At 35.8% G+C, this 27,044-nt stretch overlaps 1 protein-coding gene across 1 annotated transcript; it reads left to right on the forward strand.

Moving 5' to 3' along the window:
• The first annotated feature begins 12,810 nt into the window (after positions 1-12,810).
• Positions 12,811-20,718, forward strand: LOC129882599 (fimbrin-2). Its single transcript, XM_055956978.1, has 14 exons — positions 12,811-13,075; positions 13,154-13,324; positions 14,100-14,341; positions 14,434-14,605; positions 15,230-15,268; positions 15,511-15,579; positions 15,675-15,791; positions 16,622-16,833; positions 17,601-17,756; positions 17,973-18,172; positions 18,263-18,420; positions 19,026-19,122; positions 19,940-20,031; positions 20,243-20,718. Exons 1-14 carry the CDS (start codon positions 12,989-12,991, stop codon positions 20,423-20,425), a joined length of 1,995 nt encoding a protein of 664 aa, XP_055812953.1. The 5' UTR covers positions 12,811-12,988; the 3' UTR covers positions 20,426-20,718.
• Positions 20,719-27,044: the final 6,326 nt, after the last annotated feature.

Here is a 27,044-nt window from a genome sequence, read left to right on the forward strand (position 1 = left end):
ATGTGATAAGGTGGTGATGGTGTCGGGCCCTATAATGGTCCTACAGTTATGATTCACTGAGTTTCTGAAAGGGCCAGCTATATTGTATAATATGAGCATGCATGTTTTCATGATCCACACAATACAGGTACAGTGTTTTCCTAAGTAAAGTATTTATCCCCCTGACTCTCTCTATTTCAGATATGCTTCCAGTTATGCTTTATATACTCAGTACATATATTATACTGACCCTCTCTCTTTGGGGGGATGTATTTCATGCCCATGGGTACAAATACACACTTTCGAGATCTGCCAGTATAGAAGTCCCACTCAGTAGTTCAGAGGCTCTCCATTGTGCTGGGACCTAAATTTTGGTACTAACCCTCGATGTATATATTTATTTGTTCACAGGTACGGTGGGGGCCCTATCCCACCTTATTTTACTGTTCTCACTCTTAGAGGTCAGTGGACATGTATGTGAGTTATATATGCATGTGTGTGCGGTTGTTCTTATATTTTATGATGTCCTCATCGGTTTATATATTATCATACCTGTTGATACATTATAACTCAAACAGGGGACAGGCTTACTTATAGTTAGAAGAGGTATATGCGAGTGTCCAGTCCGGGCACCCGTCATGGCCTATGGGGTTGGATCATAACAGAAGTGGTATTAGAGAAGTCCTTCCTTGGAATGTCCACAGACCATGTCTAGTAGAGTCTTATTTATCAATGTTTTGTGCATCACATCTATAAATAGGAACAACTCACCGAGTCCCTCACTAGAGGGACGAGTACGTATGTATATATATATATATATATGATGATGATGATGTGATGTGATAAGGTGGTGATGGCATCGGGCCCTATGATGGTCCTAAAGTTTTGATTCACTAAGTTCCTGAAAGGGCCAGCTATATTGTATAATATGAGCATGCATGTTTTCATGATCCATATGGTACAAGTATAGTGTTTTCCTAAGTAAAGTATTTGTCCCCCTGACTCTATTTATTTCAGATATGCTTCCAATTATGCTTTACATACTCAGTACATATGTCGTACTGGCCCTCTTACTTCGGGGGGATGCTTTTTATTCCTGCAGGTACAGATACATACTTTGGAGATCTGCCAGCGTAGAAGTCCCACTCAGCATTTCAGAGGCTCTCCATTGTGCTGGGACCTAGAATTTGGTACTAACCCTCAATGTATATATTTATTTGTTCACGGGTACGATGGGAGCCCTATCTCGTCTTATGTTACTATTCTCAATCTTAGAGGTCGGTGGACATGTATGTGGGTTGTATATGCATGTGTGTGTGGTTGTTCCTATATTTTGTGATGGCCTCATCGGTTTATATGTTATCGTGCCTGTTTATACATTATAACTCAAACAGGGGACAGGTTTACTTATAGTTAGCAGAGGTATATGTGAGTGTCTAGTCCGAGCACCCATTATGGCCTACGGGGTTGGGTCGTGATAGAAATGGTATCAGAGTAGTTCTTCCTTGGAATGTCCACAGACCGTGTCTAGTAGAGTCTTTTCTATTGATGTGTTATGCAGCACATCTATAAACAGGAGGCTACAGGGCATTTAGTATGTTATCTTTCTTTCTTGTCTTAGATCGTGCGATAGAGCCCAGCCATAGGAAATGAAATTCCTTCTTTTACTAACCTTTAGTTTCAGCTGATAAACGACATCAACAGAAGAAAGTGATGGTTGATATTGGAAGCTACATAGTATATAGGTAAGTAATGGTTTGAAAGAGGCATGCTGGATAAGGTAAGAAGATTGATATATGATTGAAATGTAAAGTTAAAAATTGAAGGGAAAAGTAGACAAAAAAAGGGTAACGAGTGCAGTTCGAGTTGGACATACGAGGTAAGCCCATCATTTTATATTGTGGTTGATATTGGCACCCTAGGTGGCTGTGATATAAATATATACATGTTGGCCCTGTGAGGCGTTATGGTTGTGATATGATACGATATGGATATATATATACATTGGCCTTGCATGGCATTGCTAGTATTTTCTGAGTGTAGGTTTGGGATAGGAAGGAATATAAAGGGAACTCTGTCGAAAAAAATTTGGAATAAAAAGGGAATGAGATACAGGTTCATCATACAGTCTGGAAGTTGATATTGAGTACCTTATTATAATGAATTAAAGTTGTAGGGGTACCCCTCCGTGTTGTTGGAAAGGGGGGCATGTTTATTTAGGAAGTTATAGTTTGGAAGAAAACTCCTGTTAGAGGGAAAAGTGTCCAGCAATTGGTTTCCACTCTTGAGGGAAGGCATCGAACCACCAACCATTAGTGGTGAATTAGATAAGTTGTTCACGACTCAAGAATGAACCTAGAGGAAAACCATACGAGTTAAGCACTGAAAATTATTGTAGTGCTTATTGGATTTTAATTTCCTTCTAGTAGTGGTTAGAGAATGCTTTATGGTAACCTTTTATTGGTTCTTAAGCGACTGAAGTAACCTATGGATCGAAGACATGAACTTATGGGTTGTTTAGAGTCAGGTGCTTCATATATTGGATAACATACTAGAAGGATTCAGAAGGGCCGGTGATAACAAGGAATTATTTTCCCAAGAATATAGGGGTAACATGAAACTCCTCGGGCATAAAAATGGCCATGGACTGGAAGAATAGAAGAACTACTATAGGGAGCACTTAAGATAGACATGATCAATTAAATATGAATGTCGGGCAAAAAAGGAAATGGATAGCTACGAACTGAAGGTGTAGTATGAAAAGGCAAGAAGATAAGACCATTATTAAAGTAAAATTAACATGAGACTAAGAAGAATTGGAAGTTAACCTCAGGTACCCGACAAGGATAAAATCTTAGGAGATATAAAGAAGTATTGTTGATATGTGATTCCACCGTAGAAAAGATAAAGACCCCTCGAGGATGAGGGAGGTAGCTCTGCAAAACTATTGATGCGTTGCGAGTCCATTAAGAGGGACAAGTGGTATCCACTAGGATGAAGATAGTTTTATAGCAGAGCTAGAAATACGGGTCACTGGAGTGCAAGTATTTCCGAATGGAGAAGTTGAAATGATTATGAGTGCTAGCTAATTACTGGTGGGGAAGAAAGGACTATGGCTCTAGATAAACTACTACATTAATTATATGACTCGAGTACTAGTACTTGGACTAGATTGGGTACTAGTTATCGAGAATTCTAAGCACCCCATGGTTGTATTAAGGTTTCTTATAGGGGCAACCTAAAGTATAGATTATCTAATAGAAGGTGTAGATATGGTGCAGTATGTCAAATGTGTTAGAACAGAATCATATGCGTATAAATGGTTGAAAATGAATAGAGGATGACATGGTCATATCCTAAAGGGGGGAAGTGGACAAGATAAATACAAGTGTGAGATGAAGTCAACTGACACTATCACATGTTAATGGGAATGCTTAAACTTCAAGCGAGATCCCATGCTGGCACGAGTTAGCAAGGGCTAAAAGCCAGCAATAAATGGATAGAAGCCATGATATCTGAGACTGTGCGAAGAACCATTAGCATAGACCCTAATGGATGGGTGCATACAAAAGGGGTGAATACAATAAGAGAGTAAGACTGAGCGATCTAAGGACTGTATAAAGGGTAGTTAGGTCATGGTTGAACTAAAGATCTACCCCGATACCGGTTGTAGGATAAAAGAAGAGAGGGCAAGGCGGAACCTAAAGACTAGAGAAATGACACTAAGGTAAATCTTGGGCTAATTTGAGTCCCTTCACACATTATTGCAGAGATGGAAACATAATGTAACGTGCAATAGGAAAATTGGATCCAAATCTGAGCAAAGGACCATGGAAGAATCTGAACTAATGAGAAGCAACCTATCGCTATCCTGGATCGGCAGATTAGAAGGTTGCGGACTAAGGATGTAGCTTCCATCAAGGTGCTATGGAGAAATAAGAATCGAGAAGGAATGACCTGGGAAGCTGAAAAGGAAATGAAACTCAAGTACCCGTACCTATTCCCTATGTCTGCAGGTAATCCCAACCATTGGAACTCTGATATTGATTGTTCGATGAGAGTATATATTATTGCAATGGAACAGAAAAACTCTTCACATGTTCTGTATAAGATCTTGAGGAAGATTTTGGTTCACATTCGAGGACGAATGTTCTAAAGGGTAGAAGGATATTATACCCCGTACTTTTGTACCTTGGAACGCTTCTTAAGCTTCTTAAGTCTTGAAAGGTTCTTAAATTTCTGGAAGGGTTCTTAAGTTTCTTTGAGCTTCTTAAAGCTTCTTGAGCTTCTTAAAATTTACCATGTGAGCCAGATAATCTATAACGCTACCAAACAACTCTAAGGATGGGTAAATGTGACACCCCATAGTAAGGAAGATTGGAAATATGGTTATAAGAATCCAGAAGGAGTTGGAGGCCTAGTAATGAGTTGTAGGACTCAAGTCATTTACGTAAGCTACCAACTTGGAAATCTTACATACTTAAGCTACTTGAGTACATACCAAGCTTATGTAGCAAGAATTACATAGATTCATAAAGTAAGATGAGATTACGAACCTAGGAGGGGGCAAAAAAGGTGACACATGGCAGCATGAGGGAGTGCCATATGGCAGTAGCTGGAGGTGCCACATGGAAGCAGTTGGAGCAAGGGGGTGGGCCCCATATGCCATATGGCAACTCATGGTTGGAGGAAGTAGTGTGTTGGACCAATGAGAGCTTGACACGTATCACCACTTAGAGGTTGACACGTGTCGCCTCCTAAGGTAGCCTATATATATATATATGTTGGATGACTCATTCTTATCAAAAATTCATCCTTATCTCCAATAAATTTAAGAAAATTCTAGAGAAAGAATGGAGAAGAAACCCTAAAGCTAGAGAGAAAATAGTGGCGGCCAAGGGGAGAAAATGGCAAGTTTTTTGATTTCTTTCCATGAATTAATTTTCTAAGGTATACCATGATGGTATTAAGGTGTTAGTAATGTAAATTTATGGTTTGGAGCAGCACCAAAAGTTTAACAAACAGCCACGAAGTTTTAGCCGCGCTAAAAGAACGTTTGAGGCGTATTTTGGCAAGTTTTGGCGAGTTTCGGGAAAAGTAAGGTTTTCCCTTTCAAATTGGAGTTTATGATGTTGTTATGCAGTATATTACATATCTTAAATGAGGCTGGAAGTGGAAAACTTGTATGTTTGACGTTAGAAGCAAACAAAATTAAAGTTGTTATGGTTAAATCGAAGTCAAGTAGTGTGTTGTGATTATGGTGTTGCGGTTGCAGCTGGTTGGATGGAGTGTTGCAGGGATGGAAAGTGTTCTAAAAGGGGTGTGGGTACTTCTGGTTGCAGCCACACTACCCTCCATTTCGTATTGTTAAAGGTTTTACGAAATAAAGGTTAAGAACTCTATTTTTGGTATCGTAGTTTTGAGCTAGTTGTTTGGAGTTGTATTGATTAATGTTGAAGTGATGTGATTGTATATATGACTACTGGTTGTTGTTGGTAATATGGATGCTAATATTAGCAGTTGGATAGGGCAAGTTATAGAGGAGATGCTGCCCGATTTTCGATAACTCCGGAATTAGTAATAAACTAGTCGAGGGAAATGGATAAGGAAACAATTCCTATGGATACTTCATTGTAGAGTTGGAAATTGGAAAGTGAAAGGTTATTAACCTTAGGATTGCTTTCATGTTAAATAGGTTTAAAAGATGACGAGGCGATCGTGGTTAAGAGTAATCCATAAGAGGTATGTGAAGCCCTTTCTTCTCTTGGCATGTCTTTGGCATAAGTATGTGAAGCTACCTTCTTTCTCTTGGCATGGTTTTGGCATAAGTATGTAAAGCTAGTCTTTCTTTCTTTTGGCATGTCCTAGTCTTAAGTGGATTGTATAATATGGGAACAATTTTATTGATGGAACCCCGAGTATGGTTCGTAAATCTTATTCACTTCTCGATGTTCAAACTCCTGCGATAGTTGAGTTATGGCCTTGTAAGTATTTGATATGATAAAAAGTAGGACACGTGAAGCCTATCCCTTCATTCTCTTGAAATGGCTTAATGTAAGTGAAGTGGTATACAATATATGATGATATAAGTATTCATCGAGTCTCATAAATGGTCGGGTATGATCGAGTCCCATAATGGGCCAAGTATGATATAAGACGATATAAATATTCACCGAGTCCATAAAGGGCTGGGTATGAACAAATCCAATAAACATCCAGGTATGACTGAGTCCCATAAAAGGCCGGGTACGACCGAGTCCCATAAAAGGCCGGGTACGACTGAATCCCATAAAGGGACGAGTATGACCGAGTCCCATGAAGGGACGAGTATGACCGGGTCCCATAAAGGTCCAGGTACGGTATATATACATATATGATGACATATTGATACATTAGTAACACCGAGTCCCACAATGGGCTGGGTACGTAATCATGCGCAGTTCACTGCATTATCCACTGAGTTCCTCACTAAAGGGCCAGGTATGCTATACGAGGATATGATAATGCAATGACATGAACAACTCACCGAGTCCCTCACTAGAGAGCTGGGTACGAATGTATATATATATATATATATATATGATAATGTGATGTGATAAGGTGGTGATAATGTTGGGCCCTATGATGGCCCTACAGTTATGATTCACCGAGTCCCTGAGGGGGCCGGCTATATTGTATAATATGAGCTTGCATGTTTTCATTATCCACACGGTACAGGTAGAGTGTTTTCCTAAGTAACATAGTTATCCCCCTGGCTCTCTCTATTTCAGATATGCTTCCAATTATGCTTTACATACTTAGTACATATGTCGTACTGACCCTCCTCTCTTCAGGGGGCTGCATTTCATACCCGCAGGTACAGATATACACTTTGGGGATCCGCCAGCGTAGAAGTCCCACTCAGCAGTTTAGAGGTGCTCCATTGTGCTGGGGCCTAGATTTTGGTACTAACCCTCGATGTATATATTTATTTGTTCACGGTATGACGGGGGCCCTTTTCTGCCTTATGTTACTGTTCTCACTCTTAGAGGTTGGTGGACATGTATGTGGGTTGTATATGCATGTGTGTGCGGTTGTTTCTATATTTTTTGATGGCCTCATCGGCTTATATGTTATCGTACTTGTCGATATATTATAACTTAAACAGGGGACATGTTTACTTATAGTTAGCAGAGGTATATATGAGTGTCCTATTCGGGCACCCGTCACGGTCTATGGGGTTGGGTCGTGACATTGTATTTAGAGGTGGTTTGTATATGTTGTAGGGCTAGAAACATGGTTAAATATGAGTGAAATGCTGCTAGTTGCAGTCACCTCATGTCTTGTTCCCTATGGTTAAGATTTGATGAAATAAAGATTGAAAACCGTATTTTAATGCCATAGTTTTGAGTGGGCTGTTTAGAGCTTGTGTTGAGTAGTATTAAAGTAATTTAAATGTATATGGCTGCTGGTTGTTGTTGGTGGTATGGTTGTACTACTCGGAAGTTACTTGGAAGTTTGGATAGGGCAAGGTATAGGGGAGGTGCTGCTCGATTTCCGTTAACTTCTTAACTAATCGACATACTAGTCGAGAAGTATGAATAAGTCAAAGTCTATTCATAATAGTGCCACTTTGGTGTTATATAGGTTAAAGAAGGAACGAGGCAATCTTTGTTACGGTTGATCCATAAAGGTATGTAAAGCTATCCTTCTTTACTCTTGGCATGTCTTAGCCATAAGTGATTTGTATGTGAAATGTGGGGATAATTACATTCATAAAGCTTCGAGCATGACTCATAACTCCTACCCACTTCTTGATGTTAGAAATCCTACAATAATTGAATTATTGCCTCTCAAGTCTTCTATGTGAATATATAAAGGGAAGTAGTAAGTATATAAAGTTATCCCTTCCTTCTATTGGGCATGTCTTAGATATAAGTGACGAATAATATGTATATGAAGCTTGGGGCAATTCCATTCATAAGTTCTGAACACGATTCATGACTCTTATTCATGTCCGAATGTTAAAACTATTGAAAGTAGTTGAGCTACTACCCTCGAGTCTTCTATATGTTAAAGAGTAACTGGAGGTATAAGCTTTTATCCCTAAAGACTCTATAATGACAGATGTCTCTGATTCCATAAGTTGTTTAGCATTTTCATGTCTATGATTCTTGAGGCTCCATTTGATATGATCCCTAGTGACATCTAGAGGGTAGTTCAGATAATGCCTACCCTGATCTTCAAGTGATGGTCACTTGATTAATTCATTAAGTCTCCGATAATGATTTAAATTGTGTATTGTTACTCACTACTCTGCTCGTGTATACTGTAACACATCTTTTACTGAGTTCCGGGTTGGACATATTATCATGCACAATTTTACTACATCTTCACCGAGTCCTATAAAGGGCCGAGAATGGCCGAGTCCCATAAAGGGCCGGGGTATAATATATAAACATGAATATGGCATCGAGTCCTAGAATGGGCTGGGTATAATATACGAACATGGTTATGGTATCGAGTCCGAGAATAGGTCGGGTATTTTATCATGCTCAGTTTCTCTACATTGTTCACCGAGTTCCATAATGGGTCGGGTATGATATATGTATATATGGATCGGGCCATACATTCCTCGACATATATATATACAATGATATGATGACATAATAATGTGATGATGGCGTCGGGTCCCAAGATGGGTCCTATATGAATCACCGAGTCCATAATGGGTCGGATATGATATATAATATGAGCATGAATGATTTTACTTCATAGAACACATGTATAGGGATTTCTTGAGCATCATACTTATTTCTTGAACCTCTGTTTCAGATGTGATCCCATTTATGATATGTTATGCTTTATATACTAAGTACATATGTCGTACTGACTCTCTCTCTTCAGGAGGCTGCGTTTTATGCCCGCAGGTACAGATACACATTTTGGAGATCCGCTAGCTTAGAATTTCCACTCAGCAATTTTGGGAGTGCTCCATTGTATCGGAGTTTAAACTGTTGGTATTGCTTTTTGATGTTTATGCTCGTGTATTCAGGGGTATAGCGGAGCCCCTGTCCCGCCATATGATACAGTGATACTCTGTAGACATGTGTGTGTAGGTTGTATGTAAATTTGTTTCAGTTGTGTCTATACGGTGTGTTGTAAATGTTAATATGCTATGACAGCCTTGTCAGCTTGCGTACCCTTTTATGAGATAATTAATATAACTCCTTAGGAGACAAATAAAAGCGGTTATATGTATATGAGAATGTATAACCCATTGGGGTTCCCATGTATAGTATCACATTATTCGTTGTCTGGCTAGACTACATCTACTAGATATGTATACGAAGGTCCAGGCCAGACCCCAGTCACGGCCTACGGGTTGGGTCGTGACATTAGCATTAGAACATAGCAATAATTTATGAATATGAGTTCAATAAGTTGGTAAAATACCGATTCATCAAGCCTCACTTACATGCCTACCTCATGTCTCGCATCACTGAATTTGCAATTTACATATTATGTCTTGATCGTGCTTAACCTGAACCCTTGAATCTCCAAAAATTGTCTCCACACCTCTAACTTAGCATTAATTCCATCATGTGTCTTCAATCAAAAATATGTAATTCACAAACAAAATAAAGTAAGGCACCTCATCTTGAATGTCTCGCGTCAATTCATCCATCACTAAGGTAAATAAAAACAGACTAAGAGTTGATCCTTGGTGCAAACCTTTCTCCACAAAAAAGTGCTCCAAATCTCCTCCTACTGTACTTATCTATATTATAGCTCCTTCATACATGCCCTTTATTGCCTTTATGTAGGCCACTGATACACCTCTTACCTCCACGCATCACCATAAGTCTTCTCTCGGTACTTTGTCGTAGGCCTTTTCAAGGTTAATGAACACCATAGAAATGATGGATTTTGTTAGCCACGTGAGATCCACAGTTAAATATAATATTTTTTAAGATAAATTTAGGTTTAGGGTAAAGGACCAAAATGAAAACCTTTTGCTAAAGACCATTTCAATCAAGTGAAATAAATTAAGGACCAAAATGAACACTTTTGTTATACATTAGGACCATTTCAATCAAATAAAATATATTAAGGACCAAAATAAAATATTACTCATACATTAAGAACCATTTTGGTCATTTAAGAGCAAAATTTTAGGAACATGAATCTCGCGAGGGTACCTTTCACTTTTCAAGAGTATATACCAGTGTTTGAATAACAACAACTCGTAACTTCATTAATTTCGTGCTTTCAGAAAGTATGGTAACAACCTCTCTGATCTCAAGCACTACATACATTTCGATTTAAGTGAAATGCAACTTAAAACTAAGAATTTTGTAACCACTAAGTGAAATGCAACTTTGAACTAAGAATTTTGTAACCATTAAGTTTAGGCACTAAATTTTTGAACCTCCTTTAAGGAAGGCGCCGTTTGGCCCCAAAAACTTTTGGGAAAAAATTGGAAAATGGTGTTTGGCCATAAAACTTAAATATATTTGAAGAATTCTCAAGTTCCCAAATACTAAAAAACTAGTCTTTGGGAACTTGGAATAGTATTTGAAATGTTTTAAATATTTAAAAATTATTTCAATTGTTTATATTTTATAAAAAAATATCCATCATTTATTTATTTTAACAAATATTTATCTACCTCTCCGAAAAAGTTTGAATTATAATTTTAGTGATAAAATTGAGAAAAAAGAACAATTTGCTTTTAATGGATTATAATACCAACAGAATCAATGACAAGTTTGAGTATGTGATTAATGTATTGATCTTGCCCATATTATTATTTTGTTGTTATTGATTGTTATCAATTATGTTATAAGGATACTTTTAACAGAACATGTTTACTATAGAATGATAATACAAATTTAGGGGTATTTTAAATAATTTTTAGAACTCTCGGATATAAATTATATTTTTTGAAACAATCAAATATTTTTGAAAAAATTTGAAGTCAAATACATGGTGAAACTTCATCAAAACTTGCCAAAAATATTTGCCAAATAATAATTTGCCAAAAATATTTGAAATTTTGAAGTCAAACGTCAGCGAAGAATAGCATCAGCATTTCAACACAGGCTTTTGGAGGAGAAAGAGAGTTGGTAAGCATAGCAAACAAATTGCATTGTACTTCCCCCGTTTATTTTTACTTATCATAATTGAACTTGAACATTTATTAAAAAATAATAATTGATATGATTATTTTACTTTACTGTTTCTATTAATTCATATTTAATTTTAAATTTAAAAAATAAGTAACTAATACTAAAAACACAATGTAAAAATAAATAAATTCTTTTAATGTGTCAAAATAACAAATAAAAGTATTTTTTTTAATAGTAAGTTATCAAGTAAAGTAAGGTGAAAGATGTCAGGTTTAGATGAGTGTCATGTGATAGTAATTATATCGGCCAACACATTTTGGCGGAGTTCAATTTTTTTTAAAAAGTGACCGTTAAAGAAAGGACTCACTTTTTCCCACTCTTTTCGTTCCCTGTTGACTAGCAAATAATATCAAATGCACACTCTATCTCTCTCTTTCCGTTTTATATTATTTATATCCATATTACTAAAAATATGTATATCAGAATTCAGATTATTTGTCATTTACAAATTTAAAGTAGAATTAATTATATAGTTTGTCTTTAACATATTCTTTTCTAAAGTATTAATAAAGTTCTAGAAAAGAATTTTATTATTAATTTTTATATTGATAAATAAATATAAATAAAATGTATTTAAAAATTTTTAATTATAAATTAATAAAATTACTCTTCATAAGGGCATGTAACGAGGAAGGAAAGTGGATAAGTAATAACCACTGCGCGGGGGGAGGGGGGGGGGGGGATGGAGGGGGGAGTATAGTTTAATTTAGTGCTACTTCTTCTTTTTACTTATCTAGTATGCATTTTACTTTCCATTTAAAAATATATTTTAATTTTACTAATTTATTTATATTTATTATGCTTTGAAAAATCTAATTCAATAATAGTAATCGGATATGCTATAAAAATGATTACTCAGTGATAAGAATAAAATTCAAAAAAAAAAGTTTAAGTTTTGTGCACTGTTAATGTATAAAATATTTTATACCATCAGGTGAATTAAATAATTACCATCAAATTTATATAATTAAAATTTAGGGAAAAACATTAAAACTAGAATCCTAATTGTACTCTAACTAAATTAGTTACTATTTCCTTTTAATAACATAAATCAAATCTATTTTTTCCATTTTTCTCTCTCAGCAAAACCATCAGAATTAATGAAATAATTTTTCACGTCTCAAATACTATTAAAATTGCAAAAAGTAATCCATCCATGCTTTTACTTATTAATCTCGGAAGAGAGAAAAAAAAATTGGATCCACATTCTAAATCTATTAAAACATTGCAAACAATTTTTAGTTTTTCCTTATTTTTTTAGAAAAAAAAGTTAAAGAAACATCCAAAGTTGCAAACATCACTGACAAGCAAAAAAAAGATGACACCGAGAAAAAATTTTGGCTGAAAATCCGTTTAGTGAGTTGAGGAAATTATTTTAATTTTAGAAAAAAAATATAGAAAAAATGAGTTACATATAATAGCAGGTCAACTTTACACGATAGTGTAGAATATTTTGTAATCAATAAATAATTATTTTTTCTTCATTTACTAAAATGAATAAATATAAAAAATATTTTGAATTAGTTGGACAAATACAATAGAATGAGTACTAATATAAGAAAGTAGAGGGTTTAATTATTAAGTACATATAGTGCTATACTTGAATTAAATAAAGAATATAGTAGTAGCAGTTAACAAAGGGAAAATATAGTCATAATTTGAATTTTAGAGAAACAGCTTTGAAATATAGACACTGACAGCTCGTCTCCTTCCCAGTGTACTCTAGTGTTAGCCTCTTCCTCTCCATTCCCATTTCTCTAACGATTCTTCGGTTCTTTCCCCACGGAAAATAATCTCAATTCTCTCTAGTTTTCTCGGTGAGGAGAGGAAATTGAAGAATGGCTGGATATGTTGGTGTATTGGTATCGGATCCATGGCTGCAAAATCAGTTCACTCAGGTGGAGCTTCGGGGTTTAAAATCTCACGTATGTTTTCTCCAACACTTCTCTTTCTTTAGTAAATTCTCTATGTTCGAAATCATATCTGGTTCATTTTCTGTGAAGTTTGACACGATGAGGAGAGAGAACAGATGTATGACGCTCGCCGACTTGCCTTCACAAATGGCGAAACTGAAACAAGTCGGAGAGAATCTTACGGAAAAAGAAAGAGAGTCGTTTCTCAGAGATTCCTATAAATGTTTGGATGAAGACGTTGATTTCGAGATATTTCTTCGGGTATGTTATTTACACAGACCGGTTTTTGAAAACTTGAATTTTTTCTTTTCGTCTAAAAGTCTAAATTACTTAATTTTAAATACATGAAGTGGCTGTTGGACATCATCACCTGATTTGAAATTTGACCAACTGAATTTCTTATTTTTAATCTATTTCTAGACTAAAAGACTAACCATGAAATCACACAATTCAGAAGTTCATACCTCCCATTTCGACTTGATTTAGAATTTTGAGTATCCAGAATTTATCTTGTAAGACTAGTAAAAGAAATGTTTCTACTAAAATCCAGAACATAATCAATTAAAAGAGCATTTTGAAAAATAAAAGAAGATAATACATGCATACATTGCTATGTCTATGTGATACTGATTTTGTTGTTTTAGTTATTTAGTCCAATCTTCAGAAGAAACTTAAGATTTTGATGTTAGTCGAAAATTAGTTTCCATGCACAAACATGCATGTATCAGCTCAAAACAATACTACTTCCTTGTGAACAAAGTTACAAAGTTTCGTCAAGTTTGTAACTATGAAGAAAGTGTAAGAGAATTGAATGAACAATATCCTTAACTGAACCATTAATTTCCAGGAGCTAAATTCTCCTCTTTGTGCAAGGAAACTGACATCTTTTATATCTCTGCTTATTAGTTAAAGAGGTAGAACTATAGATTCACACAGACATTTTATTTGAAGTGTTCCACTTTGTTTCAGAACATAGTCATCAAGAATCAGTAGTGGATAATCTAAAGAGTGCAATAATTTGTTATCTTTGTGACAGGTCTATTTGAAACTCCAAGCACATGCCACAGCAAGAATGGGAAATAATGTCAAGAACTCATCAGCTTTCCTAAAATCTCCAACTTCTACACTACTTCATACAATTAGTGAATCTGAGAAGGCATCATATGTTGCTCATATTAACAACTATCTCGGGGGAGATGAATTTTTGAAAAAATTCCTTCCTATTGATCCTTCTACAAATGATCTCTTTGAGATTGCTAAGGATGGAGTTCTTATCTGGTTAGCATCAGTCTCGCTCTTTCTTGTACACATGTCTCAAGAGCCTGTAAACTCCATAGTCTGATTGTCAATTAAATTTCCCTTTGTTGCAGTAAACTTATCAATGTAGCTGCTCCTGGAACAATTGATGAACGAGCAATAAATATGAAGAGAATGCTTAATCCATGGGAAAGGAATGAAAACCATACTTTGTGCCTAAACTCTGCGAAGGCTATTGGATGTACTGTTGTCAATATTGGGACACAAGACTTTATTGAAGGAAGGGTATGTGTCTCCTTATGAATTTCCGCTCACATTTGCATCAGTTTTCCCCTGAAATTGTCATATATTTTGACTATGTTTCCTTTTGAGTCCCTTGGAAACATTGTTTGGAAAGCGTATTTCTATTCAGATGGAGTAGGATTCTGTATCTTGGGCTTTGAGCAGAATTAGTGTGATATCAACTGCTAATTTTATGTTAGTCCTAATGGATATATTGTTAGCATTATTCTAACAAGACACTCAATAATTAGTTTGGCCTTTCCTTTCTCTTTTCATTAGGAAAGGCTGACAAGCTTAAAATTTTTGTTCCATTGGAGAAGTTCATTCTGTTCTATACTCTATTGTATTCAAAGACATTCAATTAGCCATGTCCTTTCCCTTGCTGCCTTTGTAGCATCTAGTTCTCTGGTCTGTCGCTGGATGATGATGACTTTGATCAGATGCTTGAGAAAAATCTTGTCAAGATGTTACTGAATTATTTGTTGCATGTTTACTGGTTTTTCCTACTCTCTTGACATGATGAGCCTTTTTTCATGTGGTTTTTGTGAGCAACATTCTTTGATTACCTTGGCTTTTTGGAGTAACAGTTATACTTCATTAAAACTTTGTTGTGTCATTTGTCTACAGAGACATCTTGTTCTTGGAGTAATATCTCAAATTATTAAGGTAAGGGTTCTGAATGTATACTTTATTAAATACTTAACGTGATTTTCAAATTTGAAGTTTTGGAGAAACTTTCTATAGGTCTAGATTACCTTACCAATAGCATCCGGTATTAAGATACAAAATGAATAGCAGCCGGCATTAAGACACAAAATGGTATCACCATATATTTTAAATCTTATGACAAAAAACTGTAATCTTTATATTTCCCGAGGAGATTGATTTTTTTAGTCACGCTATTTCAGATTCAACTATTGGCAGACCTCAATCTAAAGAAAACACCTCAATTGGTGGAGTTAGTTGATGATAGCAAGGTATAGTGGACATTAACTCCTTAAATGTTTTGTTCATGTGACTATCTTGCAAGAAAGCTTGTGTTATATGCTTCAGCGTACTTTTATGATCTCAGGATGTAGGGGAGTTGATGAACCTTCCTCCAGAAAAGATCTTGCTTATATGGATGAATTTTCAATTGAAGAAAGCTGGATACAATAAAATCGTGACAAACTTCTCTTTTGACATAAAGGTAGATGGGGATGAATTGGACTTGTGTACCAATCAAGCATGAAAGCAATTTTTCTTTAGTTTTTTTTAATTTTTTTTATATATATATATATATATGCAGCTTTTATTTAATCCTTCCAAAGAAGATAGTTTTCCCTCAAATGGTGGTAGAAGCTCTATTGCTGGTTACTCTATTTTCTCTTCCCTACTTTTGGTCAACATGAACAACACAGTAATGGTTCTAGACATATTTTAACAACTACTCCTTCAATTTATGTGGCATAGTTTGATTGGCACAAAGATTTATACAGAAAAAAAGACTTTTGGAACTTGTGGTGTAGACATGCCATGAGAGTTCTGTGACTTATAAAAGCATGATGCCATTAAGGTAAAATGGAAAGATTAAAGTTAAATTGTTTTTAAGTATAGAAAGATGACTTTGGAACAGACAATAGTGCCGCATAAAATGTAACGGCGGGAGTAAACTTTATGGAATTTCTTCATCTATACATTGAAACTACAACCAGTAGAGTCTGTTTCAACCAGTAGAGTCTGTTTCAGTTTATTCAATTTTCTTTTCCAAATGTCCCAGCGTGATAAATAGGTCTGGCATAGAAATATGGTATATAAGAATCAATTTGAGCAAACGACATATCCTTACTGCCCTGCCTTCTATGATAAGTGAGATATTCTGCTCAAACTATTAAGTTTTATTTAAAGGTACTCAATTCAGACTTTCTTATCCCTTGCTAACTAACATATCAAAAGAGCTTTCAGTTTTCATCTCTTCTATGTGATTTCTCATTTTGTAGATATAATGCTAATTCTTAAGTTATCTAATTGCTTACGTAGGATGGAGAAGCTTATGCTCGCCTCCTAAATGTTCTAGCCCCAGAGTACACCAATCCTTACATGCTCACTGTAAGAGACCCTTCAGAAAGAGCAATATTGATTCTAGAACATGCAGATATGATGGGCTGCAAAAGATACTTAACAGCAAAAGATATTGTGGAAGGTTCTCCAAATCTTAACCTTGCATTTGTGGCACATATCTTTCAGCATAGGTGAGGATAATTAAATGTTTCTTTTCACTCTAATTGTTCGCTTACTAATTGTTCGCTGTGTTTTTCTTTTTGTCTTTGACACCTAACTAGATACGTTCTTGAAAAACTTTAGTTACTAGCCACATTTGCTTGGATTCTACCTTGGTCTTCTAAAAGCTACGAATTTTTATGCATTGCAGTGTCCTTCTAGCATGCTGCTTGGATAATTACATATCACTAGCTTCACAGTATATGCCAGCAAAGAGATTTGAATAGACAGAGTTGATTCTTGAACAGTTGTCAATTGACCTGAAATTTATTACAAGTTTTGCCATAATCTAAAACACTTCTAAGACCTACTGTAGTTGTCGTTATTACCACTTGTTAGGCAGTTGTTCTGTAACACCACTAGTCGTTATAGCACTAGTCCATTCACCAATTTTTCTGTATAAATCTGATGTGCGATAGCATTGAAAGTTATGGTAAAACTTGTATTTTACACTTGACTGGGACTGGCATTCTGTAAACATTTATGTATTTGATTATTTTGTTTCAATCTATTAACTGATCGAAGGGGAGCCTTGGAGTAACTGGTAAAGTTGCTGCCATGTGACCAGGAGGTCACGGGTTTAAGCCTTGGAAACAGCCTCTGGCAGAAATGCAAGGTAAGGCTGCGTACAATAGACCCTTGTGGTCGGGCCCTTCCCCGGACCCTGCGCATAGCGGGAGCTTAAGTGCACCGGGCTGCCCTTTAATCTATTAACTGATCATTAATCTCTCATCTACAGGAATGGGCTTTCAACTCAAACAAAGCAGATATCCTTTGTTGAGACATCACCAGATGAAGCTCAGATGTCCAAGGAAGAAAGATCATTTCGCTTTTGGATCAATAGTCTTGGAAATTCATCATACATAGACAATGTTTTCGAAGATCTGAGAGATGGGTGAGTGCTTCCTTGATACCTAGTGTAGAAATATTCCAATGTTAGGTAATTAATGCCCCAGAGTTGGTTCAGTTTCTTTTTGATCCATTGCAAATAAGAAACTTCAATTCTGCTCTTATCTTATTTGGCTTTTACAGAATTTCTTACATGAACCTTTTTGTGAAGTGCACTTCTTCTGCCTATGTTTCATTCTGCGTGAATGTTTGTCTTTTGCAGATGGGTGCTTTTGGAGACACTTGACAAGGTCTCCCCAGGAATTGTTAACTGGAAAATTGCCACTAAACCTCCAATTAAGATGCCTTTCAGAAAAGTAGAAAATTGCAACCAAGTAGTCAAGATTGGCAAACAATTGAAGTTTTCCCTAGTAAATATTGCTGGAAATGACGTTGTGCAGGGAAACAAGAAGTTAATATTGGGTAAGCCTTCTATTTTATTTTCCCAATGAATCAGAAATCAAAAGGCTCAAAATTGCTATGTACCAACTACTTTATTTCGTCGTGTTTCAGCTTACTTGTGGCAGTTAATGAGATGTAACATGCTTCAGCTGTTAAAGAATTTGAGATTTCACTCCCATGGGAAGGAAATTACTGATGCTCACATTTTGGAGTGGGCTAACAGCAAAGTAAGAAACTCAGGAAGCCAGAGTCATATGACAAGTTTTAAGGTATCTTCTCCACAAATATATCTGTTTACTAAATCCCAGTAGTTTTAAAGTATCGTCTCCTGTGATCTTAATTTCCCGGAATCACAATAATGTAGTACGCAAACCTTTAAGGGGCTATTTCCATAAATCATGGATTTGCATAGAAGTCATCAAACATTGTCTCTTTCAACTACAGTCAAGCTAGGTAAAGATCAGTTCCTAGTACAGGTAAAAGTTTATATTGGTCTAAACATCATGTCAACAAGCCATGCAAGTGTTACTGCTTTACCAATGGAATCAAGTGACTAAATATGAGAACGAAGTTTTGAAGAAACAAAAAATTCCATAGTAAATTTTTTATTCATTTTTCCTGTGATATCAGCTTTTGATGAGTCAGATGCTTTATTTGCATTACTGTTGACCTGAGGAATATTTAGAAAATATATGTTGCAATCACATATTCTGGCAGCAGAGTAAATGTCCCATGTTGGGAATATAGATATAGTTATTGGACAAGGCATGAGTTGAATAATGTGCTATAAGATGATCAGTACATATCTTTAATTTACTACGATTTTACCCCTTGTTTTACCACGATGAAAAGTGTGTGGACTTTTTATTTACAGGATAAGAGTTTGTCAACTGGAATCTTTTTCCTTGAACTGCTAAGCTCTGTTCATCCTCGAGCTGTTGACTGGAGTCTTGTAACAAAAGGGGAAACTGGTAATTTTCTATCAGACTTGAGACAGGTTCCTGCTTCCAATAATTCAAGTCATTATACTTGCTTGGTGGTATACAAAAGAATTTTCTTCTTGATATTTTCTCGCAATATATTTCTTTGTTCTTTTGGTTTTGGTTTTGCATTACGATAACTATTATTATCAAATGTAATTCATGTAAATTTTGAGGGATGCCCGACTGAATTATATGAGCTAGGTTATAAACAGAGTTGCTGGGGTGGAAATAGTGCATGATTATAATTTTTGAAATAATTTTCCAGATTTCCTTTCTCCTTTTCTCTACACACTATGTATCATGTGTAGCTTTTTCAGAACAATAATTTCAGAAATATTTTAGTCAAATAACTGGAATACTTTTTCCTAAGTAACAGAGACGCCGAGGTTTTAACACATCGCATTCCCATCAGCCAAACCTTTATGAACCCTAAGCACAACAGCTATATGTCTGTTGATGAATTTTCTGTCGAAAGACTTCTTTTCTGCTTTTGCCTAACTATGCAACCTGTTTCGTTGCACCAAAACAGACTGAACAGTTGAAATGGTCTGGACCATTTTGAAAGGTCATTCAAATTAGTTGAAATAACTGAATCTTATCTATTTCAATCAATTTCTTTGCATTCAAACAGCTGAATGTTATATTTTCCTTCCTGTTCTCCTACTGTGAGGGAGCTAAAGATCACACCTCTGAGAAACTTCATCACCTGTAACTTTTTGTGCTCATTTGCTTTCACATTTCATGGCTACTGTTAGTATGATTGAGGATGGACTGTCTGATTTATTCAAAATTTTGGATGATGCAGAGGACCAGAAGAAGATGAATGCAACCTACATAATCAGTATTGCCAGGAAGCTTGGATGTTCAATTTTTTTGCTGCCTGAAGATATAATTGAGGTAATTCTTCATTTTTATGCAGTGGTCTTTTTGTTTCTTTCTTTTACTTATGTTAATCGCCACTAAGACGTTCTAACAATTGATGCATCCTTCCTGAACCCATAGATTTTGCCAATGCATTCTATTTTAGTCTAAAAACTTGTGTATTGGACACAACTCACAAGTCTCTTCTATTATGCTGCAAAACTATTTTAATGGTGTGTTTAATCAGGTAAACCAAAAGATGATCCTTACGCTGACAGCAAGTATAATGTATTGGCACTTGAAACAACCATCGGAGGACCAAAGTTTGACATCTTCAGATAGTGATAGTAGCTTGGTGGACACAGCCTCAACCTCAACGTTGGACGATACAGCTTCTGAGTCTTCAGCGGATGATATCAGTAACAGATAATTGGGTGATTTTTCCAGATATATCATGTGCTGAATTTTATTGAAATTTTCAAAAGATTTATAGATTGCTATCACTTTGTAGAAATTACATCATTCTGAAAGCCTTTTTCCAGAAAACAAACACATAATGTATATATAGTAAGAAAGTTGTAATTGTATTGGATATAAGAAGGCATTGTAACGTGTGCGTCTGGTTGTATCATATCCATAGTGTCTCTTGCGTTTTGTCATCGCCTCCTTCAAAACACTGGCTATGTATGTTTTGCTTAGAGTTGAGGACCGAACCAATCATTTGGAACAAATAAAAAAACAGTGATTTCATTTTTAAAAATTCTTTACGTAGTTATATTTTTTGGGTTATCTCTGATTAATTGTTTACGGAGTTGGGATGATTCTTCACGACGTTTCAAGGAACATTCTATTTATTAATTTGATAATGGCTTCTTCCCCGGCCATATTTATATTCTAAACTCTCTGTTATGCCTTGGCTCGTGGCGATGGCTAAGTAAAACTTTAGGGGGAAAATGGCAAGTAGTCCTTTTTTTTTAGGAAAAATTTACCTAAATACACAACTTATTTTACCATATTTTTTTAGAATTTCTTATCATTGAAAAAATTATAAAAATCTCAACTCTATCTTATTCTCGGATACACTACTCTTAAGCGATGTATCGAGACATGTGTGTCTGTATCAACAAAGATAATGTATCGGAACGTGATATATCAAGACGTTGAGTGATGTATTCAAAATCAGGATGCGATGTAACGGGACATTGTGTGTTGTATTCGAAATTCTTAAATTTTAAGGGATTTTTGTAATTTGAAAAAAGAGTAAGGATAAAATATAATTAACTCTTAAAACTATGATATTTGTGTAAAATTACATTCTTTGTTTTTGGTTAAATTGGCCCGACGGCCTGAATTTTAATATATGAAAGAGATAGTTTCAAATATATACAATAACGTAATTAGTTTATAACAAATATAACCATATTTTTATTTACATATAAAATAGTCAAAAGTCATAGAAAATATACACTGATCATACATTATGAAACACTTAAAAAGTTAAATATAGCATACCTATACATAAGTTATACACTGATTATACAATATATGATATATTCAAAAAGCTGAATGTAGGTTAACTATACATGAATTATACATTGACTATTCAATCTCGACAAACTCAAAATCTCCTCTAAGCAGTCCCAAATTTTGATATGAAATCCTCTAGATGTTTCAAGTACCAAGTTGTTACAACAACTATCATAATTATTGTAATAACTATCATAGTTGCTTGATTTTTTGCAAAATTTCTTTTTATGACTTAAAAAAATATTAATTCTTTAATCTTCAAAATTCTCAAAATCAAAGCAAAGTAGTTCATAAAAATAACAACAAAAATAGTAAACAAAGAAAAGCGTGATAAAAATGATGAACGTCTACGATAGCAGTGGCAGTGACAAATACGACAAAGAAGAAGAAGAGGAGAACAATCAGAAGAGAGAAAGAAAGAAATAAAGAAAGAAAGAAAAAGAAGATAAGGGAGGATGAGAGAGAGAGAGGGAGGAAGAAACACTGACAGGATAATGAAAGAGGGAGAAATTTCAAATTATGAAATTTAAAATATGAAGGAAGACTTATCAAAAAGTTTAAAAATTTAATATGCACCTCAAAATTTTTAATTATTCTAATCAGGTCCCCTTTTTATTTATCCTTATTTGACCAGGTCAATGTCACCAATTTTAATTTCAAGACTTGAATGACACCTTCTCAGGGTAGTGGTAAGGTCATGTGTACATTGTACCCTCCCTAGACCCTACTTTTAAGGATTTTGCTGGGTATGTTTTTGTTGTTATTGTTGGATGACACATTCTACTCATTTTTTCAAGTTTTTGTATCTATTGCCAATGGTGGGTTTTCTGTTGGAGACTCGATTCGGCTTTATTTAGCTAAATATGTTATTCTCCAATGAAATTCAACTTATTCTTGCTCAGTTTTTGGTATCTATTATCCTCCAATAAAATTCAACTTATTCTTGCTCAGATCTGGGTTATTATAATATTTCGGGTGTGAGAAAGATAGAGTATGACATAATAAGATGAATAATTAGCCTTGGTAAATCCATTGGTAGGTTAAGGGAGATTTTCATTAAGGACAAAATAATTTTTTTTCTATTTTTATAGGGAGAATGAATCTAGACAATTTTTGGGCTAGGTTCCTAATCAATTTAATCCCCAAAACTCAATTTTTTTCCTCATTCATTCACTAATCACCCATCCTAAAAATCTTCTCTCTACAAAAGGCTCTCTAGACCTCCATTGAAGACCTAGCAAGAATCTTCTTAAATTCTCCATTGATCCTCAAGTTCTTCTTCAAGTTTTCTTCATAATTTGTATTCAAGGTATGTGGGATTCATCCATGGGTACCTTTCACCCATGGATCCCAAATAATTTTTTCACGATCCACTTCGTAGGACGTGATTAGTGCCCGAGTTGGGCACCCATACGTACCTTTAGCCCCACTTAGCATGTTAGTAGAAGAAACAAATGTAGAAATCAAAAGAGGTCACTAAGGAGCACAGAAAAGAGATGTAGCAAACGAAGGCCGTTAAGGCCTTCACGGAACATAATAGTCCAGAACACATATACAAGACCCACAAAACATATACAGAACCCACAACAGAAATCTACAGACCTCTACAGAATGATAGCCTAATCATATGACGGGACAGGGCTCCGTCGTACCCTTGACCAACGTATACAAATATGCAACAGAAAAGTTAGTACCAAAATAGGGCTCCGGATAAAGGAGTACCATCAAACAGCATAATGGATGTTCTAAGCAAGCAGATCGGCAAAACGAGCGTCTGTACCTGCGGGCATGTAACACATCCCCCAAAGAAAGAGGGTCAGTATGGAAAATGTACCGAATATGTAAAGCATGGGCTGTAATAAATAAAGTCATCACTAGAACAGAATGTGCAAAACAAATGAGAGAAATATCCAGAAATATCAAAATGCTTATCACAACCCCTGATAATGCATGCGGAAAAACTTATGTCATATCCGGCCCCATTACGGGATGCGGTGAACAAAACGTGGTTGCCATCCCATCACCGGCGCCACATCACAACATAACTCCAGAGTAGGGAATATCTCCATAACAGATCATATCATATCAAATGGCCATATCATAACATATCATCAAACATCAGCATATGTGTACATGGCACATCATAACTCCACAACCCATGTATAGGGCGTACTTGTCCCCTCACATCGGGGCACGGCGAATAAGGCAATGAAGTATGCATGATCATGTATATTCTAGCCCAGGCTCAGTGAAGGAAGCATTTAGGCATCCACGAGTGGAGTAGTGAGAAACTAAATGCAACTTAAATCATATTTGAGACTCGATGGAATGATCAAAATGAGCTATCATTCAAAAATCAAGATAGGAGTCATATCAAGTACCTTTTGAATGTCACTAAGGATTATATCAAAATAGAACTTCTGAAATCATATACTCGTATCAAGGTATAATAAAATATCTTTTGGAAATTATGAAATTGGCCATCCAAGTGGCTCTGAGAATAGGAACTCCCTGGAAATCATATAAAAGTCATATATTTGCTTCATAAAAGTCATGTCAATTATGGTAAGAGTTCAAACATTAAAGGGTAAATAAGAAACACTTAGGACTGGAATCACCTTAGAGATTGTATCATATTTTACTTACATCTAGGACAAGCCATAAGAAGAGAAAGGATAGGCTTTACATACTTATGCCAAACGTGCCAAGAGAAAGAAGGGGTAGTTTTACATACCTCTTATGGATTACTCTTAACCACGTTTTCCTCGTCGTCTTTTGAACCTATTTAACATGAGAGTAATACTAAGATTAATAACCTTTCACTTTTCAGTTTCCAACTCTACAATCACGTATCCATAGGAATTATTTTATTATCCATTTTCCTTAACTAGCTTATTACTAGCTCCGAAGTTACCGAAAATTGGGCAGCATCTCCCCTATAATTTCAACATCCCCAAAATTTCAACTCGACTAAAATATCAACAACCATACCAACAAAAACAACTATAAGCACATTTACAAGTAAATCACTTCAACTTTACACAATACAAACTCCAAATTACTCGCTTAAAATTACGATACCAAAATAGAGTTTTTAACATCTATTTCATAAAATCCTTAACAATATGAAATGGAGGGTCGTGTGTCTGGAAAAAGAATCACCCACACCCTTTTTAAAACACCTTCTAGACCTGTAACACCAACCAAACAAGCTTCAACCGCATCACCACAATCGCAACACACTACTCGACTTCGATTTAACTATAATGACTTCAATTTAACTTGTTTCTAATGTCAAGCATCCTTATACATTTTTTCCACTTCCTACCTTATTTAAGACATGAATATACCTAATAACATCATCATAAACTCTAATTTTAAAGGTGAAACTTTACCTTGCCTGAAACTCTTCAAACTCGCCAAAACTCACCTCGAAATTTCCTTTAGCGCGACTAAAACTTTATGGCTGCTTGTTGTCCTTTTCCCCAAATCATAAATTTATATTACTAACACCTTCATATCATCATTTTATACCCTAGATAATTAATTCACAGAACGAAATTGGAGGACTTACCCCTGTTGTTTCTCCAACCCGTGGCTCTCTCTTCTCTAGCTCAAGGTTTCTCTTCTCTTTTTTTTCTCTAGAAGTTTGTAGATAAGAATGACTTTGGTTGTAGATAAGAATGAATCATAATATATATATATATATATATATATATATATATATATAGAGAGAGAGAGAGAGAGAGAGAGAGAGAGGCTACCTTAGGGGGTGACACATGTCATCCCCTAAGTGGTGACACGTGTCAAGCCCTTAGTGGGCCAACGCATCACCTCCTCCACTTAGGGGATGTCACTTGGCATGTGGGGCCCACCCCCTTGCTTCAGCTTCTACCATGTGGCACTTCCAGCTACTGCCACATGGCACTCCCTCTTGCTGCCATGTGTCACCTTTTTTTCCTCCTCGTGGATGTTACACCCCGTACTTTGGTACCTTAGAATACTTCATAAGCTTCTCAAGTTTCTGGGAAGGCTCTTAAGTTTCTCAAAAGTCATTATGTGAGTTGGATAGTTTATAATGCTATCAAATAACTCCAAGGAAAGGAGAACGAAATGCTTCATAATAAGGAAGAATGGAAATAAGGTTATAAAAATTTGAAAGGAGATGGAGGCCGAAAAATGAGTCGTAGCACTTGATTGACTCGCGTAAACTACCAACTTGGAGGTCTTACATACTTAAGCTACTCGAGTGCGTGTTGAGACTAAGTAGCAAGGAATACATAGGCTCTTAAAGTGCGACAAAATTACGAACCCACAGAAGAGAAATAAGGAAATGACGCACCTAGTTGAAGCAAGTAGGTGACTCACCTACTTGACACATGGCAGCACGTGATAGGTACGCATGGAATCATATGAAAGTGACACATGGCAGTAGGTGACACACCATGGGGTGGACCCCACCTGCCACATGGCAACCATGGATTGGTTGCATAATTGAGGTGGCTGCCTAAGGGTGTGACACGTGTCACCCTTAGGGGATGACATGTGTTACTCTCTAAAAAGATATATATATATATATATATATATATATGTATGGATGACTATTAAGTCATTTTTAGCCACGGTAAGAATCGTGAAAAAGGTTAAGAAATGTTATACTATGGGGTAGAATGCGAACAGGATATGATGTGAATATAATGAGGATAGTTATGAAAATAAGTAAAGCCTTGTGAGAAAGTGGCTTCGAATAAATTGCTACGTGACTCAAGTACCCATAATTAGACTGGATTAGCACCTCATAATTGTGTTAAGTTGTCGTACCTAGGCAACCAAAGGTATGGAAGATATAAAGGAAGGCATAGATATGGTGCAGTATAATGAATGTGTTGGAAAAGAATTATACGTATTGGAAAATTGGAAATAAGGGCGTAAGGTAGAACACAACAGATAGTGACATGGGTACACCCTAAAGGGGGGAAGTGGCTTCAAGTGAGATCCCATACTGGCACGAGTTAATAAGATCTAAAGGCCAGCAATAAATGGATAAAAGCCATGATACCAGAGACAGTGCGGAGAATTAATAGTAAGGACTTGAATAGTATGACATCAAAGAATAGGTTCATACAATGGGGATGAATACAATAAGAGAATTACGATGAGAACTTAAACATACTGTAAGGAATATCCAGGCTATACTCGACTGAAGGTAAGATGTTGGTAACAAAGTTACTGACTACTAATATTGTGGTGTACAAGCAGCAAAATAAGGAAAGGATGAGAGATTTGTCCTATACTGGAATATGAGGAAACTCAACGGTAAGTAAAGGAAGGAAGTAAGAAATGATACAGGTTTACATACAGACTAGTATGGTGATGCTAAAGCATCTTTCGGGATATTTTAAGCTCCTACACATGTTCGTGTAAAGGGTGCAATATGATGGGTGGTAAAGAAACTGGAAAGAAGTAATGGAAAAGAAATATCACCTGTTCCCTATGCCTATAGGTAATCTAACTTCTTAAAT

The sequence above is a fragment of the Solanum dulcamara genome, chromosome 3 (genome assembly GCF_947179165.1).
Source record: "Solanum dulcamara chromosome 3, daSolDulc1.2, whole genome shotgun sequence".
In the NCBI taxonomy this organism is placed as follows: domain Eukaryota; kingdom Viridiplantae; phylum Streptophyta; class Magnoliopsida; order Solanales; family Solanaceae; genus Solanum; species Solanum dulcamara.